Consider the following 15,997-nt stretch of genomic DNA (forward strand, 5'->3'; position numbering starts at 1 on the left):
TAATTATAAGAAAAGATAGACATCTTTTTAGTTTTATAGCTATCTTGATTAACTTTTAAAGTTATTTTCTCAGTAAAATAGTCTCAAATTTAGTTAAACATTTACAAATTATTCTAGGGTTGCTTCTAGCTATTCCACAGAGAGACAGATGTCACATGATTTGGTTGCTGTTGGCAGGAAAAGTGAAAACTTTCATCCAGTGTTTGAACATCTTGACTCAACTCAGAATACTGAAAACAAACCTACAGGAGAATTTGCTCAGGAAATCATAACTATAATCCATCAAGTTAAAGGTTGGTATATTTCACACATACATTAGGGATAACACAAAAATAATGTACTGACTTTTCACGAGACATAGGTAAATATCTGTGATATTGTAGTAGTAATTAATATTTCATTATAGGTTAGATCATTAATTAGGAAATCTGGTGAAGAGAGTAGCACGTATTAATTCAAGCCTAGTTGTTCTTTATATGTAGTTCCAATAACTTGATGCTTCAACTCATAGTAGATTACAAATTGAAAGTTATAAAGGAAGAGGTTGGCTACTGCAAAAGACAGGTGTACTGAGAGCAGAAAGAAACAATAACTGATAACTGAATAGGAAGGAGGAAATAACAAAAACCAGATATGAAACTCAAGAAACTCAAGAAATTTGGAAGTATAGGTCATTTGGTCGTATTCTTAAAGCCCCTGAGGGCATTACTGGGACTTTGTGCCATAAGGGTGATGCTAAGCGATCAATAGAAGATTCCAGTTTGATTTGTTATACATGATGACATCAGGACATTGCATAATAAATACTTCAAAGGTTTACATTGAGCTGTTGTGTTTTGCTTTTGCTTCTGGCCAGTTTCCATTAATTGGATAATTTAGTCATGTAAAATAACTTTCCTTATTGATGCTGCATAAATAAGGCAGTTGTGGGTATTATAAACTGGGGTCTTTCGAGAATTTCAAAATTTATAATTTTATATTTCTTACTAGATAACTGTGTTAATCTTTTTTACCTTCATAAAACATATTTTGCAAATGAATTATTTTCTTTGCAGCCCTCAAACTAAGGCACATATTTACTTTAAAGCATGCAGTTTGAAACAGTTCACCTTCTCAATTCCAGCCCCTCTTACCCAAAAGAAGTGTGATTCTTGGCAGACAGGGAGCTGGTATTGTAGAAAAATTCAGGAGATCGTCCCGGAACAGGAACAGTAAGTTAGGGAAAAGGATTGCTTTAGCATTCTCATGGGTCAAGTGTATTATCTTTCTCTTTATTCTGTTAAAAGCTTGTAGCATAGCCGCTTTCAGAATGTCTTCATGAACTTCAGTTAATGTTAAAGTAAAATGGCATTAGGAGGCCTTCTGTGATATGTAAACATAACATTTAACATTTGTTCAGAATTGTTTTGATGTTTCAGGGTTGTTTTTGGAGTTATTTTTTACTCTAGGTGAAGAGTAGAGCTGTATACCAGCTTTACTTCCCAGATGTAGGAAGATCTTACCTAGGAGAAGAAAGGTCCTGTCCTCTCTTTGAGAGAGCCACTGTCTTTTCCCCCTGGCAAGTAAGCAGACATGTTAAATAGGAACAGAATCTTTGGGTTCATAAATCCGTTTACTGTTGCTTGGGCTTGGGAAAGTGTGTGAGCACTACAAATTAGTCTGTGGAATAAGCTTAGGTCCCATATGTTTTCAAGAGAAAACAGGTTGGATGTTTTTTAATAGTCCCTTCTTCCTGTGCTTATTATATATAATCTTTTAAGTGGAATCAGTTTTACATTGAGATAAAACTTTTTTTTCCCTTTTGCAGCAGATTATTTTCCATCACTTGGAATTACTCTACATGAGCGTTTCTCAAAAATGCAAGTTACACAAGCTGCAGATGTAAATGAATTTAAATTGAACTCAGATCCAGAAATTCACAGGTAATGAGTGATTATTGTATGCCCATTTAACTCATGGGAATGAGCCTCAGAACAGATTGTGGGAAGGTGCTGCCTGCCTCCTGGGCTTGTTGTAGACTCTAGAACTGCATTTCCTGCCTAAAAACAGGACTAACCCAAGCAGGTACTGGACCAGTGCACTTTGATAGACTAGGTTATATTGAAGCCATGACTAGCATTGTTTAAATGTGTAGGACTTTGAAAATATTTACCTACCTAACTTTGATTCTGCTGTGTCTATAGTAATTGCCTACTGAAGTTATCACTGGAAGATGAAAGACAGTTGTCGAGCCATTGAAATCATGGGTTGCTTCATGTGGTCAGAAATGGCTGTTCTGAGGGCAGCCGGATGAAAACCTATGTCTTCTTCTGCTGGCACCTGTCCAAACAGGTGGTGCGCCCTGTCTTGTGAGCTGAGTTGAATCAATGTTAGAATGCGGTAGATAACCGGAGCCAAGTTTAAGGTTACACAGACTAGTGATTTGAGAACCACTGAGGCGTCACTGTGATGTTGTTTACAGGATATGTATGTCCTGGGAGACTGCCATATAGGTGAAAAACTACCTGGTAGCAGATTTCTTTTTCTTCCTCCAAGACACACCAGCGTTATTTCAAAATCCATTCTGTAATAATGGAGTCAAGATTTCAGTGTATAACATAATTATTTAATTGTAATATGCCTTTATTATTTTAGGAGAATAGATATGTCTTTGGCCGAGCTTCAGAGTAAACAAACTATGGTATATGATTCAGAACAGGTAAGTGAATATAATTTTTGATGAGAGATTATCTTATTGTTGGTATACTAATGGGAAACGGAACTGGTCATTGGGAGTAAAAAAGGTAGTTAAAGTGGGTGAGGAAGAATGATGGAGACCCAGGAATCTGAAATTTACAAAGCTCTCCAAGTGACTCTAGTTATCAAAAGATTGCAGAGAGAACACTGGCAAAAGACAAAAATATGCCCTAAGAGAGACAATCCCTAAGGGTAACAGCTTTGTAAAATTGACATAAAATTGTAGTGTTTAATGTTCATTCCAAAACTTCACACTGTAAAGCTTGCAGAAAGTATGTTTGATACCTGTTTTTTCCAAAGCAGTCATGTGGGATATATTTTTAAGTTGTATGTAGAATGAATGCAAAGGAACTTAGTTTCATTTGACACTGCTCTTCTGTTTACTGAAGATTGTGTGAAACATTCTATGGAATATGAACTAGAAAAATAATGGAAATAATACTGAATTTTTACGCGGGCCTCTCACTGTTGTGGCCTCTCCCATTGCGGAGCACAGGCTCTGGACGCGCAGGCTCAGCGGGCATGGCTCACGGGCCTAGCCGCTCCGCGGCACATGGGATCTTCCCGGACCGGGGCACGAACCCGCGTCCCCTGCACTGGCAGGCGGACTCTCAACCACTGCGCCACCAGGGAAGCCCCTGAATTTTTTTAATTGTTCCCACCCATAACACCTCCCTCCCCGCCATTTCTTTGCTAATTAGAAAAACTATCTTAACTAGCCCAGGGGGAAGAAAACTGGCTCTTGTTTTAGAAGAAATATATCAAGTTCTAAAAGAACTGCTAATTTATTCATTGCGAGTGAAGAGTTTTTATAGAGGAGAGATTTTAATACATTTGTGATAGAATATATAAATAATATTTTCACTTGTGAATGGTTACAGTTTTATTGTACTTATGGAGATAGGTTAGTTTATTGAATAAATGATACTTTCAGAAAATTTCTGCTCATCAAAGTACTATAATAAACTTATAGGAAATTTGAGGATTTAAAAAAAATCACCCCTAATTCAACCACTTAAGACAAAATCTTATTTGATCATCTTTCCTTGCAGTCTTATGTCTAGCGCTTTAACATACACTACCACAGTACATGTAGTTTTGGATGCTTTATCTTTTTACTTAAACTATAGTAACATTCCTTTTATGTAAAATCTCTGAACTCCCAATGACCTTTTTATAATTGAGGCTTTGTAAGTTTTAATTAACTATTCAGTAAGTGTTTTTCCATGGTTACTTCCACATAGTCTACATTATCATAATTTAAATGCTTGTACATTACTCCTATGACTTAAATTTACCATAAAATTATTCTTCCCTTCTCCTTTAAATTTTTTTTCACACTTAAGTTACTTTCATTTTATGGTTATTTTTAAAATATAATATTTTGAATATACTTGGGTAGATAGACGTTTCTTTGGTATAGAATCCCAGAAGTGGGATTCTTGGTTCAGTGTTATGAACTTTTCTGACTCTGTATTGTCAATTGTGTCTCAAAATATTTTTATCAGTTTACACTAGCATGAGCAGGATGAGTACAAGGTAACTTATTTAGGACTTTTACTTAAGATTCTTGTTCGATATGGTCTTTGTGCAACTAACAGTAATGTGAATGGTTTGTCTTCTGTCAAAATTCCTCAGACTCTGGTCAAAATAATAGATCCAAATGACCTACGACATGACATTGAAAGAAGGAGAAAAGAACGGTTACAGAATGAAGATGAGCACATTTTTCACATAGCTAGTGCTGCAGAGAGGTAATCAGTAGATGAAAAACATCCTGTTATCAGACAGCTTTTGGTTTTAGCATATTTTCCAATTTTCTGTGTGTGATGGTAATTTTCACTTTAGTGTAGGAATTTAATTCCTCAAATCCATTTTACATGTTTAAGTGAAATCTGTTAAAATGTTTCAAAGTTATTCAGTGGTCATCATATGCTATTTCATTGAAACAATAAAAATTATGGGGTAGGTGAGTATTTGATGTCTTTGTAATCTAGAGAGAAGTGTAGTAGCTTTTTTAATATTAGCAGGAGCCAAGACCAGCAAATTTATGGACTATTTGGCTCGAGCTGATTGAAACTCTGACACATTCTACCCTTTAGATTCTGGTAGTCTTTGAATGTTGCAAAATTTCCTGAGGTCAGTGCCGTCCTCTTTCAGAACTCTTTGTGGATGTCTGTCCGTGAAACAGAGGCAGGTGTAGTAGAAAATGCAGAAGAGACCTGAGTTTGAATCCTACTTCTGCCAGTTTACAAGCTGTTTGCTCTTGGGCAAACTTGCCTAGTTTCTGGAGCCTTTTCCTCTATAAAATGAGAATAACCAATTTATGTTGGACAGGTTATAAATATTAAATGAACTGGCACATGTGAAGTACTTATGCCATGAGTGGCAAATTGATTGTCAGTAGATCCTTGTTTTTCTTTCCCAACGCTGTACCTCTTTTTAGGGGCTCTGAGTATTCTAGATTGGTCCCAGTTTATCCCTAGTCCTGAGAACTATGTAGAACTCATGGCAACTCTGGGACCTCATATGATTATGAGATATAATTTAATGGGAAAAAATTTCCAGTTCACTCAAGGGTCCTCAAACTATTTGGATCTCCCAGAAGGTGGGAATGTATGAATAGAAAGGACCAGTGCTAATTCTCTTTCCATAGTCCTTAGTTTCAAAAATTAAAATACTTGACTAGACTTATAAGTCATGTCTATGGCTAACTAGGTCAAGATACGTGGAGCTTGTTTAAAACTGGACTTGATACTGACAATAAGTTTGGGACTAATTAAAAGATAGCAAAACTGTGTGCTGAGGCATATGAAACAATTGAAAATAGTTAAAATCTTGTCCCTTGGTGGGTGAGTCTCCAGTTTCCTAATATGACACGGCATGACTGTGCTCTTTAGTGACACAAGCTCTCAGTCATGCTTTTCTTGACTACTCAGCAAGTGTGAGAAACTCAGTGTACCAAGAAAAAGGTTTTTTAAAACAGATTTAAGATAATCAACAAATTATAAAGACCATGTATGGCCTCAGAATATATCTTTACCCTTTGAGGTGATGAAGAGCTTGAGCAATGGAGTTCACACCTGAGTTCAACTCCTGGCTCTGTAGATACCTAGCTATGTGACTGACCTTGGGCAAGTTACTTAATCTCTGTTTCCTCAGCGTAAAATAGAGATAAGAATTATACTTACCTCACGGTAGTGGTGAAAATTAAGTAAAGTGATGCATGTAAGCTACAGAGAAGTTGGTCAGCATTAAGTATTATTAATGTTAGCTTTGAGGGTGGCGTTGTAGGGTGCAAAAATGTCTTCCTGCAAGGTGTCTTTTTCTGGATCTGTTGAACTGTTTTATTCGTATTGGATGGCTGGTGTGGCATGGTGGAGCTATGAAGTGTTTTTCTTTAATTCAGATATTACTGACCATAAAATTCACCTTTTGAAAGTGAAGAATTCAGTAGTTTTTAGTATAATCACAAAGTTGTGCAACTATCACCACTATCTAATTTCGAAACATTTTCATCACCCCCAAAAGAAACCCTGTACAATTAGTTGTCACTCCCTATTTCTCCGTCCTCCCAGCCCCTGACAGCCACTAATCTACTTTCTGTCTGTATGGATTTGCCTATTCTTGACATATAATTGCAATCATATAACAGGTGGCCTTTTGTGACGGGCTTCTTTCATGTAGTATGTTTTTTACGTTGCCCCATGTTGTAGCATGAATATTCCTTTTATGGCTGAATAACTTTCCACTGTGTGGATACACCACATTTTGTTTATCCATTCACCGGTTGATGGATATTTGGGCTATTTCCACTCTTTGGCTATTGTGAATAATGGTGCTGTGAATATTTGTATGCAATTTTTTGTGTGGATATATTTTTCACTTTTCTTCTGTATATACCTAGGATTGGAATTGCTGGTTCATATGATAACTATGTTTAACTTTTTGATGAGCTGCCAGGCTATTTCCACAGTGGGTGCACCATTTTACATTCCCACCAGCAGTGTATGAAGGTTCCATTTTTAACACATCCTCACCAGAAGTTGTTATTGTTTATCCTTTTAAAAAAATAATATGGAAGCTTTAATCTCTCACTTTATCCTAATTCAGTTTCCTTGTTAACATAAGAAAAATATTTTATCCTTTTATCTTAAAAATTCAATTTATCAAAATTGACCTCATTAATATTTTTGCATAAACCTTTTAAATCAAGTCAGTGTATAGATTTCCATAGAAATACAGAAGAAGTGAAATACAAGGAAATTATAAATCATAGGATGTAGCTCTTTCCCTTCTGTGTGATTTTTTTTTCCCCCCTTAAAAGTTGTATGCAGACTCTGTGTCTATGTTGGCTCACCATTGTATTCCTACTGCCTTGGGCTCAATTCATCTTTGTTGAATGAATGAAGACTTCCCAAAGGTGTAGACAGGACAGAAGATACTGAAATTGTAATGCATTTAGATCTTGATCACTTTTTATTCCCTGATACCTTAAAACCTTTCCCAAGCAAGTCTCACACCGGGGCATTCTGTCTTGTCTCTAAGACCCTGTTGTTCTCTATTTTTTCCCACTTCCGACCAGCCTCTTACCCTAAAGTCTCCGTGTCTCCTCCTGACACACCGTTTCTCCCTCTTGTCACCAGCATTACTAAGTTCCCTACACTGTCATTGAGGTGCTGTGTTATACGGGCGTGGTATGTGTGGGATAAAGCAGCTTCAAAATAGTATCAGTAGACTTCAAGAGGGCATCAAACTGCCTAGATTTTCTTTTTAGCTAGGCAAGTTATAGAAAACATCAGTTTTTATTTTTGCTGTTGTAACAATCTGTAATCTACTGAACTAGAGTTAACTTTATAAAGATCATTTATTCATCTATTCAACAAATATTTATATATTAATGTCTATGTTCTAGTCAGTGTTCTAAGCACTGACTTAGAACACTGAATTTGCACCATTTTAAGCCTACAATTCATTGGCATTAAATACACTCACAGTGTTGTGCAACCATCACCACTACCCACGTCCAGAATTTTTCATCTTCTCAAACAGAAATTCAGTACCAGTTAAACAGTAACTCCCAACCCCCAGCCCCTGATGCCTCTATTCTTTCCATCGCTATGAATTTGCCTATTCTGAATACCTCATACATATATAAGTAGAATCATGCAATAATTTTCCTTTTCAGTCTGACTTATTTCACGTGGCATAATGTTTTCATCCATGTTGTATCATGTGTCAGTATTTCATTAAAATAATTTATTCCTTTATAAGGCTGAATAATATTCCATTGTATGGATACACCACATTTTGTTTATCCATTTTTGTGTTGATGGACATGTGGGTTGTTTCCATCTTTTGGCTATTATGAATAATGCTGTTATGAACACCGGTGTTGTCATTTTTTTGATTATAGCCATCCTAGTGGGTTTTAAGTAGTTTCTTGTAGTTTTGATTTGCATTTCCCTGATGACTAATGATATTGAGCATTTTTTCATGTGCTTTTTGTGTGTCTTCTTTGGAGAAATATCTATTCAAATCCTTTGCCAATTTTTAAATTGGATTATCATATTTTTATTATTGAGGTGTAAGGGTTCTTTATATATTCTGGGTACTACCCGTTCATCAGATATATGCTTTGCAAAGAGGACTTTTTAGAGTCTATTGTTTTGTTTATAGAAGTAGTACATGTTAATGGTGAACATTTGGAAAAATATAGTAAAGTATAAAAACAAAAATATAAGGCATTCTTAATTTCACCAGTCAGGGATGATTACTGTTAATATTTAGTACATTTCATATCATTTTTTTTTTCTGGCCATATATGTGGTTTTTTTGGGTTTTTTTTGGGGGGGGTGTACGCGGGCCTCTCACTGTTGTGGCCTCTCCCGTTGCGGAGCACAGTCTCCGGACGCGCAGCCTCAGCGGCCATGGTTCATGGGCCCAGCCGCTCTGCGGCATGTGGGATCTTCCCAGATCGGGGCACGAACCCGTGACCCCTGCATCGGCAGGCGGACTCTCAACCACTGCGCCACCAGGGAAGCCCTATATGTGTATATTTTAAACAAGTGAAATTATTCTCAGTATTTGACTTCGCCCCCTACTCTTTTGACTTACTACCATATCATGAACATTTTGACAGAATATGGGTTTTTTTAACATTTCAAAAAATCCCGAGTGGCTATTCCATGTCAGATTCTAGGGTCAGAGCTGGGACCACAGAACGAACCATCCGCAGTGCCTCCTGTGAAGGGATCGCACCTTGCTTGGTGAGAAGGTGCACCATTAGTTACAAACACTTGTGAAGACCCCAAAGTGCCACATGTGCACATAGCAGGGACACCTAGTCCACCTCAGAGGGGTCTGGGAAAGCCTTGGAACAGGTGCAAGTGGGGCTAAATCTTGAGGTTGATCTGAGTTGGAAGGAAATTACAGCAGAAGGCACCCAATGGGCCAGTGCGTAGAGGCAGGCGAGGTTGTGGTGTGTGCCGAGAGCCGCATGGAGGTGATGTTCCCGCAGCTCGGTGTGGGTGTTGCAGAGATTGGGATGGAGCAGCCGGCAAGGCTGCAAGGGCGTGCGCCGGAAGAGTCTTGGGGGTCAGTGAGGAGGAGTGTGGATTTTGTCCCCATGTCACTGGGGTCCTGTGGGAGGAGTGTAGCAGGGCCGAAGCCGTGAGCCGTTTGTTCGCCACAGAGCAGGAAGGGTCTGAGGACCACTGTGGGAGAGGTGGGATGTGACAGGGAGAGGACCCCCCAAGGGCTGTGGGAATGAGGCCCCGGGGTTAGAGGAGAAAGAAGCCCAAGGAAGGAGCTCCCTCCCAGGTAGGGCTGGCCAGGAATAGCCCTTGGCGGCCTCTGGGCCTCACTACAACAGGAGAGGGGAGCCAGCAGTATCAGAGGCCCCAGCTCTGCCAGTGAGCAAGCAGGCCTGAGCCACTCACTGGCCTCTTCCCTGGAGCTTTCACCACTGAGTCTCTTGGCAAGGGGGGCTGTCCCGTGCTGCCAAAGGTTCAAGAGCCGTGACTATCTTCCCTCAGGAAACATGTGTTCTACATATGTATGGTTTCGGGGGTTACAGCCCTAGGAAGCCTGTCCTTGGACTCCAGATTAAGAACCCTGGTCCTAGGAATATGGTTTTCCCCCTATCGCTAACTGCCAACTTGGCTAAATAATGTTTTTTGAAAAATGAGAGTTTTAGCCCTGGTAAATATTATTTGTAATTTTAGTAGTGATAGATCATGGAGATTTTTTTTTTTACTGTTGCGCTGCTTTAATTGTTTCCAAAGGGTGTAATTTGATTTCTCTTGTTTATTTGTCGGATAAATGTAAACTAATAAAAGATTCTTATTTTCTCTCTTTCATTTTATTAGGAGTGATCAGCATTCCAGTTTTACAAGGTTGAAGAATACTCATGTTGATGGATTCCAAAAATCTACATGTTTGGTAAAATCAAATTTTAGAAAATTTATTCAGAAACCTTACTTGGTAAGATTGCAGTTCCAACTTTTTTATTTTTGTATGTTCCATTTTCCTTCTCACATGTATCTATAGGTACAGGGATCACCAATATTTTTCATAATGTTTGTAACTGTTCATTAAGTAAGTGTTATGATTCTGTTCTTCAGTGTTAAGATTCTGTTGAGGCTTATAGTTATTATGACCAAATAAATGATCATCTCATTTGATTTATCAGGATTTTATTGCACTTATTATAGTACTAGCTTTCTTAATTTTTTTTAAACAACTTTATTAAGGTATATTTTACATACCATAAAATTCACCCATGTAAGGGTGTAAAATTGAATGATTTTTTGTAAATTTACCAAGATGTGTAACCATCACCATAATCCAGTATTAGGACATTTTCGTGACCCCTATTAGAACCCTCAGGGCTATTTATTTATTCCGTGTTCCCACCCGCAGCTAACAACTAATCTACTTTCTGTTTCTAAAGATTTGCCTTTTCATAGGGCAGTTCACAGAGTGGCAGCTGGCTTCCATAAGAGCGAGCAAGTGACAGCTAGAAAGATGGAAGCCAGAGTCGATTTGTAACCTAATCTCAGAAGTGACATCCATACTTCGACCATACTCCATTTGTAAGAAGCAAGTCACTAGATACAGACCACACTCAAGGGAAGTGAATAGCATAAGGGCCTGGCTACTGGAAGGTGGGGATGATTGGGAGCCTGGTCAGAAGCTGCCTGGTACAGTCTTCCCACTGGCCCCCAGTGACTGACATCCCTTCATGTGCAAAATACACCCCCTCCCTCTCAAGGTCCCCCAAAATCTCATTTCATTACATGTGTCTTTATGCACTTATTCAAATGTATAGGCTTAGCATAAACTCAAGATGACTACTAGGAAAAGGGTTTTATATGACTTTTCTTAACTGGGGAGAGAAATAAAGGTGTGAAAGAGGAAGATTTGTGAGAAGTACAGACTCCATAGCAAATGGAATAAATAGAAGGTTATAAGACTGTTGATTTTGGAGAAAGAAACCATCTTCAAACTGGGCCCCATCGGGCTTCCTTGGCAGCGCAGTGGTTAAGAATCCACCTGCCGATGCAGGGTACACGGTTTCAAGCCCTGGTCCGGGAAGATCCCACATGCCGCGGAGCAACTAAGCCCGTGCACCACAGCTACTGAGCCTGCGCTCTAGAGCCCATGCGGCACAACTACTGAGCCTGCGTGCCACAACTACTGAAGCCCACGTGCCTAGAGCCCATGCTCTGCAACGAGAGAAGCCCCCGCAATGAGAAGCCCGTGCACCTCAACGAAGAGTAGCCCCCGTTTGCCGCAACTACAGAAAGCCCGGATGCAGCAATGAATGCCCAACGCAGCCCAAAATAAATAAAAATAAAAATAATCAAAAAACCAAAGGAAGCAACCACGACCTTTAGGGAAGAAAGCGTAGAGCTCTAGAAGCTTAGAGAAAGGCCGGTGTGAGCTGGGTGTGGACCTCCGAGGAGTGGGGGCTGCCCAGCTGGAGCTGGCTGTGTCAAAAAACTAACAAACAAACTGGAGGCTGAACCAAAGGACCACTGCCAGGATGAAAAGCAGAACAACAAACATACAGGAAGGAGCAACCCCGCCTCCTCTCTTCCAGCCTTCTAGTCTCCCTCCAGTGTCCCTGTGGGTGGGATCTAAGTGGGAGCTGGCTTCAAGGACTGACTCCCAGTCCAAACCCCAAGTCGAGTATAGAGTGTGAGTTGGGAGTCTGAGACAAAGCTTAGGTACTAAGCAGCACACATCCCATCGGGGTGCACTGGTAAATGGAATAGACAGAGCAGCCCCCAGGAGCCCACAACCAATGATCCCGTCCCCTCACCTGATGATGAAGTGTGACCCATATTAATGCTGACTGAAAAGATACTTCCTATTTGATTGAATGGCTTCCTGAATGGAGGAAAATCAGCCTGCGTGGATGCCCACAACGTGTAAATATTGTACCAAGAATGTTATCATATGCATCCTAACATTTAATCTTTACAGAAGAGTCAGTTCTGCTACAACGCAACATAGGCATTCCTTTTTTTTTTTTTTGGTTTTTTTTTCTTACATCTTTATTGGAGTATAATTGCTTTACAATGGTGTGTTAGTTTCTGCTTTATAACGAAGTGAAGCAGTTACATATATACATATGTTCCCATATCTCTTCCCTCTTGCATCTCCCTCCCTCCCACCCTCCCTATTCCACCCCTCCAGGTGGTCACAAAGCACCGAGCTGATCTCCCTGTGCTATGTGGCTGCTTCGCACTAGCTATTTACCTTACGTTTGGTAGTGTATATAAGTACATGTCTCTCTCTCGCTTTGTCACAGCTTACCCTTCCCCCTCCGCATATCCTCAAGACCATTCTCCAGTAGGTCTGTGTCTTTATTCCTGTCTTACCCCTAGGTTCTTCATGACATTTTTTTTCCTTAAATTCCATATATATGTGTTAGCATAAGGTATTTGTCTTTCTCTTCCTGACTGCACTCTGTATGACAGACTCTAGGTCTATCCACCTCATTACAAATAGCTCAATTTCGTTTCTTTTTATGGCTGAGTAATATTCCATTGTATATATGTGCCACATCTTCTTTATCCTTTCATCCGATGATGGACACTTATGTTGTTTCCATCTCTGGGCTATTGTAAATAGAGCTGCAATGAACATTTTGGTACATGACTATTTGAATTATGGGTTTCTCGGGGTATATGCCCAGTAGTGGGATTGCTGGGTCATATGGTAGTTCTATTTGTAGTTTTTTAAGGAACCTCCATACTGTTCTCCACAGTGGCTGTATCAATTTACATTCCCACCAACAGTGCAAGAGGGTTCCTTTTTCTCCACACCCTCTCCAGCATTTATTGTTTCTAGATTTTTTGATGATGGCCATTCTGACTGGTGTGAGATGATATCTCATTGTAGTTTTGATTTGCATTTCTCTAATGATTAGTGATGTTGAGCATCCTTTCATGTGTTTGTTGGCAGTCTGTATATCTTCTTTGGAGAAATGTCTATTTAGGTCTTCTGCACATTTTTGGATTGGGTTGTTTGTTTTTTTGTTATTGAGCTGCATGAGCTGCTTGTAAATTTTGGAGATTAATCCTTTGTCAGTTGCTTCATTTGCAAATATTTTCTCCCATTCTGACGGTTGTCTTTTGGTCTTGTTTATGGTTTCCTTTGCTGTGCAAAAGCTTTTCAGTTTCATTAGGTCCCATTTGTTTATTTTTGTTTTCATTTCCATTTCTCTAGGAGGTGGGTCAAAAAGGATCTTGCTGTGATTTATGTCATAGAGTGTTCTGCCTATGTTTTCCTCTAAGAGTTTGATAGTTTCTGGCCTTACATTTAGGTCTTTAATCCATTTTGAGCTTATTTTTGTGTATGGTGTTAGGGAGTGATCTAATCTCATACTTTTACATGTACCTGTCCAGTTTTCACAGCACCACTTATTGAAGAGGCTGTCCTTTCTCCACTGTACATTCCTGCCTCCTTTATCAAAGATAAGGTGACCATATGTGCGTGGGTTTATCTCTGGGCTTTCTATCCCATTCCATTGATCTATATTTCTGTCTTTGTGCCAGTACCATACTGTCTTGATTACTGTAGCTTTGTAGTATAGTCTGAAGTCAGGGAGCCTGATTCCTCCAGCTCTGTTTTTCATTCTCAAGATTGCTTTGGCTATTCGGGGTCTGTTGTGTTTCCAGACAAATTGTGAAATTTTTTGTTCTAGTTGTGTGAAAAATGCCAGTGGTAGTTGGATAGGGATTGCATTGAATCTGTAGATTGCTTTGGGTAGTAGAGTGATTTTCACAATGTTGATTCTTCCAATCCAAGAACATGGTATATCTCTCCATCTATTTGTATCATCTTTAATTTCTTTCATCAGTGTCTTATAATTTTCTGCATACTGGTCTTTTGTCTCCTTAGGTAGGTTTATTCCTAGATATTTTATTCTTTTCATTGCAGTGGTAAATGGGAGTGTTTTCTTGATTTCACTTTCAGATTTTTCATCCTTAGTGTATAGGAATGCCAGAGATTTCTGTGCATTAATTTTGTATCCTGCTACTTTACCAAATTCATTGATTAGCTCTCGTAGTTTTCTGGTAGCATCTTTAGGATTCTCTATGTATAGTATCATGTCATCTGAAAACAGTGACAGCTTTACTTCTTCTTTTCTGATTTGGATTCCTTTTATTTCCTTTTCTTCTCTGATTGCTGTGGCTAAGACTTCCAAAACTATGTTGAATAAGAGTGGTGAGAGTGGGCAACCTTGTCTTGTTCCTGATCTTCGTGGAAATGCTTTCAGTTTTTCACCATTGAGGACGATGTTGGCTGTGGGTTTGTCATATATGGCCTTTATTATGTTGAGGAAAGTTCCCTCTGTGCCTACTTTCTGCAGGGTTTTTATCATAAATGGGTGTTGAATTTTGTCGAAAGCTTTCTCTGCATCTATTGAGATGATCATATGGTTTTTCTCCTTCAGTTTGTTACTATGGTGTATCACGTTGATTGATTTGCGTATATTGAAGAATCCCTGCATTCCTGGAATAAACCCCACTTGATCATGGTGTATGATCCGTTTAATGTGCTGTTGGATTCTGTTTGCTAGTATTTTGTTGAGGATTTTTGCATCTATGTTCATCAGTGATATTGGCCTGTAGTTTTCTTTCTTTGTGACATCTTCGTCTGATTTTGGTATCAGGGTGATGGTGGCCTCGTAGAATGAGTTTGGGAGTGTTCCTCCCTCTGCTATATTTTGGAAGAGTTTGAGAAGGTTAGGTGTTATCTCTTCTCTAAATGTTTGATAGAATTCGCCTGTTAAGCCATCTGGTCCTGGGCTTTTGTTCGTTGGAAGATTTTTAATCACAGTTTCAATTTCAGTGCTTGTGATTGGTCTGTTCATATTTTCTATTTCTTCCGATTGAGTCTTGGCAGGTTGTGCATTTCTAAGAATTTGTCCATTTCTTCCAGGTTGTCCATTTTATTGGCATAGATTTGCTTGTAGTAATCTCTTATGATCTTTTGTATTTCTGCAGTGTCAGTTGTTACTTCTCCTTTTTCATTTCTAATTCTATTGCTTTGAGTCTTCTCCTTTTTTTTCTTGATGAGTCTGGCTAATGGTTTATCAATTTTGTTTATCTTCTCAAAGAACCAGCTTTTAGTTTTATTGATATTTGCTATCGTTTCCTTCATTTCTTTTTCATTTATTTCTGATCTGATTTTTATGATTTCTTTCCTTCTGCTAACTTTGGGTTTTTTTGTTCTTCTTTCTCTAACTGCTTTAGGTGCAAGGTTAGGTGGTTTATTCGAGATGTTACCTGTTTCTTAAGGTAGGATTGTATTGCTATAAACTTCCCTCTTAGAACTGCTTTTCCTGCATCCCATAGATTTTGGGTCGTCGTGTCTCCATTGTAATTTGTTTCTAGGTATTTCTTTATTTCCTCTTTGATTTCTTCAGTGATCACTTCGTTATTAAGTAGTGTATTGTTTAGCCTCCATGTGTTTGTATTTTTTACACATCTTTTCCTGTAATTGATATCTAGTCTCATAGCGTTGTGGTCGGAAAAGGTACTTGATACAATTTCAGTTTTCTTAAATTTACCAAGGCTTGATTTGTGACCCAAGATATGATCTATCCTGGAGAGTGTTCCATGAGCACTTGAGAAAACTGTGTATTCTGTTGTTTTTGGATGGAATGTCCTATAAATATCAATTAAGTCCATCTTGTTTAATGTATCATTTAAAGCTTGTGTTTCCTTGTTTATTTTCATTT

General features: G+C 38.8%; 1 protein-coding gene across 17 annotated transcripts in view; it reads left to right on the plus strand.

Annotated features, from left to right (window-relative positions):
- The window catches only part of BCLAF3 (BCLAF1 and THRAP3 family member 3), a 66,229-nt gene that overhangs the window by 31,708 nt on the left and 18,524 nt on the right, over positions 1-15,997 (plus strand). For 14 of the 17 annotated variants that reach the window (XM_060292379.1, XM_060292380.1, XM_060292384.1 and 11 more), the window contains 5 exons: positions 118-293; positions 1,808-1,922; positions 2,635-2,698; positions 4,375-4,490; positions 10,107-10,221. In XM_060292379.1, the coding sequence (XP_060148362.1) occupies positions 118-293; positions 1,808-1,922; positions 2,635-2,698; positions 4,375-4,490; positions 10,107-10,221 (586 nt within the window). The remainder of the gene's footprint in view (positions 1-117; positions 294-1,807; positions 1,923-2,634; positions 2,699-4,374; positions 4,491-10,106; positions 10,222-15,997) is intronic. The other 3 variants (XM_070044690.1, XM_070044688.1, XM_070044691.1) reach the window with 3 other exon arrangements.

This window comes from Globicephala melas, chromosome X (genome assembly GCF_963455315.2).
Source record: "Globicephala melas chromosome X, mGloMel1.2, whole genome shotgun sequence".
NCBI classification, from domain to species: Eukaryota; Metazoa; Chordata; class Mammalia; order Artiodactyla; family Delphinidae; genus Globicephala; species Globicephala melas.